The 5,559-nt window shown below is 34.5% G+C and overlaps 1 protein-coding gene across 1 annotated transcript; it reads right to left on the bottom strand.

The window, feature by feature from the left end:
- Positions 1-1,325: 1,325 nt before the first annotated feature.
- Positions 1,326-5,358, bottom strand: LOC111377197 (rust resistance kinase Lr10-like). The gene is made up of 3 exons (XM_023000260.1): positions 4,466-5,358; positions 2,740-2,766; positions 1,326-2,636 (listed from the first exon to the last, which is right to left on the bottom strand). The coding sequence occupies exons 1-3, from the start codon at positions 5,187-5,189 to the stop codon at positions 1,528-1,530; spliced, it is 1,860 nt and encodes a 619-aa protein (XP_022856028.1). The 5' UTR covers positions 5,190-5,358; the 3' UTR covers positions 1,326-1,527.
- Between the last annotated feature and the right edge of the window lie 201 nt (positions 5,359-5,559).

Raw genomic sequence — 5,559 nt, forward strand, 5'->3', positions numbered from 1 at the left:
GGGGGTCAGACTCAAGTAGGATTGCAATAGGAAAAACATCAGTTTGCTCCCAACACAGATGTTGTACCAACATAATGGTTTGTGACACATTGGAAAGTTGTCCCTTGATGGAGATTGTAATCCTTTCTGTTTTAGGGAAGAGTGACACATAAATTATCATTTAAGGATCTGAGATAATGTGGTACTCCATTAGGGTATTGTTAATCCCTTAGAATCTGCATACAGAATCTAACAGTAACTAGATACGGAGTAGATAATGTAACTATAAGAAATTGAACTGTTTTGCATAATAAGTTAACCTTTTGAGATGAAATTTAGTTACCCAGCAACCCTCTCCAAATGTAGGGATTAATATTTTAGGTCACATAATGATCAATGTATTGTTTAGAAATTCTTTGTAGGGGTGGAAATGGAACTAGCCAAGCTCGAATTTTCCTGTTCGAGCTGCTTACCTAGCTCAGCTTTAGCCAGGTTTTTGCAGCTAGAGGCTGCATGACATGGTGGCAATTGGCAGGGACTAATTAACAGAAAAATAGAAAATTTAGGGACTAATTTGCAACAACTAAAATTTTTGGGGGCAGAATCGCAGATTTCAAAATATTCAGGGACCCTTTTACTATTATAGAAAATTCTGGGCATGTTTTCTAAAACCAGAAAATACAGGTGCAGAGATGCATAATATTCTAATCCAAGTGTTTCTTATGCAAATTTTCAAGAATGAAGAGCCAGCGATCCTAAACCATTTCAAGTGCTATCAAGTGAAAATTAGTCCAAGGCTGCAATACACTATGGAAGACTTGGTGCATTGAGTTAGCCGATCAAGGAAGTGGGTGTCCAAGGAAAAACATAAAATTTAAGGAAAAAATTTAAAATAACATGGGTTACATAGGATTGGATGACTACACAACTAATGTAATGGTGAATCCACTATGTACATCGAGTAGGTCAAAAACAGAGACCTCTAGGCAACTAGTTCTTTTTATTAGTTTAGTAAAAAGATAAAACTTATGCTGTTGAGATTTTTGATCCGTATGGAGACGAAGCAGGTTAAAATTCCAGCGAAAGCATGGGATAATAGTTCGTGGCAATTTAATGGAACAATAACTTCGGGCTGAATGGTTACTTGAGGCAGGATTTGTTTGACTCATTTATATCATCTGCTGAAGTTTTATGCCCTCTATACATTGGAGTTGTGAAATATATGCATAAAACGACAGAGTTAAAATGCTTTTTGTATGTGTGATTTTGATAGTGGTTACCTTTGACATTTTGAATTAGAACATTCCATCTGATAACATATTAAATTCATGAAAACAAAAGTAAAATTGAAAACTACGACAAAATATTTTAGTTTTTAATCCATAATAGAGCCGACATAAAGGAAGATGATGCTGAGATCTTAAATAGTTAGTACATGTTTATTATGTAGTATTGGCCACAGAGAGGGTAATATACTTCTACTTGTAAAACCACATCTTAAATTTACGAAGCAGTCAAAGAGTTTCAGTATTAAATGCTCTCACTTCATTACTCAGATTCTGAAATGATTTCAAGTTCGCTGCTGAATATTCTACCACGTGCAATTGCTGCATTCTGCATTCCATTCGTGGAAGTGAATGGGTTACGGGGCATGGAGGGAGTTTCTTCCGATTCAAGCATTTGAATTACAACTTTCATGGAGGGTCGCTCGACCGGATACCACTGAATGCACCAAAGTCCCACAATAGTTAGTTTTCTAACAATCTTATTGTCGCTCTCTTTCTCAATTTGGATGGCTATTTCTTCTCCGTGCTCCAATTTATTGTAAATCCATTCTGGAAAATAAACTTGACTTTTGTCCTGCCCACCAACATCATTTTTTTTCAATCCTCCAACCATCTCAAGAAGCAACATCCCAAAACTATAAACATCTGATTTATAAGAAACATTCCCAAAGTTTCTCGAGAAAACCTCCGGCGCAATATAACCGATTGTACCCCTTGCTGCAGTCATGGACACAATACTTTGCTCCTTGGAACACAATTTTGCTAAACCAAAATCCGATATCTTTGGATTGAAGTTGTCATCTAGCAATATGTTGTTTGGTTTAATATCAAAATGAAGGATTCTTTGCTCGCAGCCTTGATGAAGATACTCAACTCCTTTGGCTATGTCCACTGCAATCCGGTGCAACTTCTCCCACCCGAGCTTACTCCTCTGTTTTTCAGAAGATATAAACTTTTGAAGTGAATCATTAGGCAGAAACTCATAAACCAGAGCTCGTGTAAAACCATCGGCACAATATCCAACCAGGCGAACCACATTGACATGGTGGATTCTACCTATGGTGCCCACTTCATTTATGAAATCTTCGCCATTCTCTTTAGAATTATTGAGGATCTTGATCGCAACAAAAACATCATTAGACAACTTTCCTTTGTATACTGTTCCGTATCCTCCTTCACCAAGTTTTTCGATAAAGTTATCTGTGATTCTTTTTATGTCTGCATACGAATATCTTGTTGGATTGAGTGCCTTGTAATCCACCAAGAATTGCTCAATTTTCAAATCACTCTCTTTTTTCAGTTTGTATGAGCTATAAATCCAATATGATGCAATAGCAAGGAACGCAGCAAGCAAAGGACCAAGCACTTCACCTGCATATCAAAGAAAACAGATTTAGTTTTTTCGCCATAACTAGAGAAAATGTTACATTATTTGTAGTCACAAATAGAAGATAAAATTAGCACAAATTCTCACCTGCAACTCTTAGTTTTGCCACAAGACCTGCAAAACATTTGAAAATGAACTGTTAGTTTCTCTTACTACTCTTTAGACTATCAAGAAAACTTTACATAAAATAAAAAGAAAGGGATATCTGAAATGAGAATATAGGAATAGATAGAAAATTAGTCTATGCCTTTGGATGTATGTTGGTGCATTTTTAAGATTTTTTTCTGCTAAAGGATTTGGTGTACATGAAAATTAGATTTTAATTTCAAATCAAAATCAATAATTAATTTTACCCACACGTTTAATGAGAGTCACAATTTTTCAATAACATATTTCACTAATTTTTATCAAAATTTACTAAAATTTTGGGTAAATCCTTAACCGTTCGCCCTCTTACTACCAATATATTCCCTTTTGTTAGAATTGAATCGCTAAATCCTTATGTAAGGAATTTCAAATTCTAATCTACACCAAACAGGTGTAAGCTCCTTCTGATCCTTGAAGCATTGGAGAAAAAAAAGAAAAAAAAAAAAGTTATGGAACTACTTAGAAAAACGATAAATTGATGAATAATTTCAATTGTAACTTTGTTCCCCTACTCAGGTTTTCGTGAATATACCTGTAAGTGGTTTCCTTGGCACCTTGCTTTCATGAAATGGAATGTATCTTATCTCTAGACTCGAAAAATGAGCAGATTTGTGAAAAGTATATTAAAGTTTCATAAGTCTAGATAGTTTTTTGTGGAAGTCTATACTTCAAAATGCATGGGTAGTTTCTCAAATTGGAAAAAAAATGATTTAAATGATATAAATGTGACCCTATGTAGCAATTTAAACTTTTAAATCAAGTTATCGTCATATATATTTCTAGGATATATTACAATTACGGAGGATCCAATCAATTCAAGAGTGATTATATTGCCATCATTATTTTTATTTGATATACCACAATTTTCAATATTTTTTTTATTTACTAAAATAATCATAGTTAAGATGACATAAATAACTTACACTTATATATTTTGTATTCTATTCTGTTATTTTCTTTTATTGCTATGTACATGACAATTTCACAGATAAAAAATATAATTTATAGTGAGTAATGTTTTCACAACATACAATAAAACATAAATATGAGTCTTGACTCCTAATTCTCTTTAGAAATTTATGTTTTTAGCTTCATCGGAGTTACTCCAACATAGAAGAAATACGATCAATTGAAAGAATATGAAAATATTTCAAGTTTGAAATTCCATAAGAAGTAACGCATATTCAATTACGTGGATGAAGCTTTTAGCAAATTCCAAGCATTTGTCAACTCCCCAAAACGTTGTACACATGATTCTAATGCAAGTCCTCTGAAATTTAAGAGTTTGAAGGAAAGTTTGACCTTTTTCTTCTCTTCCTTCACTTCTCTATCTAATTTTAACGCTATATATTCAGAGAGTGAATCTATATATATAGAAAATGTAGTGAGAGAAAATATGAAGACTTTTATTTTTTATTTTTTTAAATATGGATAATGCTAATGCTATATACTTATAAAATGATTGGTAGTGTTTTTATTATGAATATGTTTGTGTCACAAAATAATGTTTAATTGTGGTGGAATATAGAACCCGTAATCCAAATCAAGAAAGTTTATGCAAAGATATAAGAGAAGGTTAATTGATTTGAGCATAATTCTATCTTCTCCCGGATCGACTCTCCCTCTCTCTCTAAATCTGTAAAACGGAAAATATATGTAAAATTACCTTCTGGTTTGCTGCTGTAGCATTCAGTATCAGGCAAGATTGAACTGTCATTCTTCAATCTACAATGTTTGCCATTGGATTCGCAATGTCCACAAGATGGTCTGGACCATTCCAATTGAAAAGAGGACAGATTTTCAAATACATCCCAAGGTATGGATTGAATGTCAAACATCTTGCTGCAGGATTGTAGGGGCAATTTATATAAGAAATCATCGGACGAAACCGTATAAACGTCATAATCCCTACTGCTGAGGCAGGATACCAAATTGAAACCAAAACGAAACTCCAGATCTCGCTTGATTTTGGAACAGTTGAATAAAGTGAAGTTATAACTATAATCATCTAGGAATTGGAATGGAGATGCGGATAAATTTAGAATTGGAAGCAATCCTGGAGAGCAGCCAAAGACTTGAGATATCTCGATTAATTGATTTTTGTAATCGATTTCTTTAATGGAAAACTGAACCGAAAACGGAAGGTTAGAGTCCTTGACGGATGCCTTCACCGGAAAAGGTAATTCCAAGACCGTGTCATCATTTTGAGTGCAGTGAAGTTCAAAGCCAGGGTAGCCACAGTGCTGTTGGGGGCGGTCTTTAAGGCTGAAGGGGAACCGGATGGCAGGGCCATGGTGCCTGCACTTTTCGACTTGGCAGTCATGTTGAGCACTTGATCCAAGTACTGCAAAGAGTGATAGAACGATGAGGTAAATGAGTTGAGGTGCCATGTTGAGGAAGAACACTTAATACTGCTTATGAATTTCTGGGCCTTCTGTTTTCGTTCACATTTCCCAGTAGTATTAGTAATTTTTCAAGAAGAAAAAAAACAATCAAGTCATAGATTATTAAGCAAATTTATGAGTTGACTTGTATTTCTATTGGTCTCCGTCCACTGGAGATATGGAATGTATTTTACTCCATATTTTCATTTACCAGATAAGTGATATGCATTTTCAGCCCCCTCGATTTGCTAGGCTAGTCATTTAGCTGTACTAACCTTCATCTTCGACAACATCATGCCTTCAAGGCCTAGAAAGAGTTGCACCATGTGATTTTGATAATCATTCTTTCGGGGAAAAAAAATTATTATCTTATACT

Source organism: Olea europaea, unplaced genomic scaffold (genome assembly GCF_002742605.1).
Source record: "Olea europaea var. sylvestris unplaced genomic scaffold, O_europaea_v1 scaffold1621, whole genome shotgun sequence".
Taxonomy (NCBI): Eukaryota; Viridiplantae; Streptophyta; class Magnoliopsida; order Lamiales; family Oleaceae; genus Olea; species Olea europaea.

Bases quoted from the DNA above. Each gene is read 5' to 3' on its own strand.
- LOC111377197 (XM_023000260.1), bottom strand. From the start codon at position 5,189: ATGGCACCTCAACTCATTTACCTCATCGTTCTATCACTCTTTGCAGTA. The intron at 2,767-4,465 runs GTAATTTTACAT...AATGTTTTGCAG, and splicing joins CTACAGCAGCAAACCAGAAG to GTCTTGTGGCAAAACTAAGA. The intron at 2,637-2,739 runs GTGAGAATTTGT...TTTGATATGCAG, and splicing joins GGCAAAACTAAGAGTTGCAG to GTGAAGTGCTTGGTCCTTTG.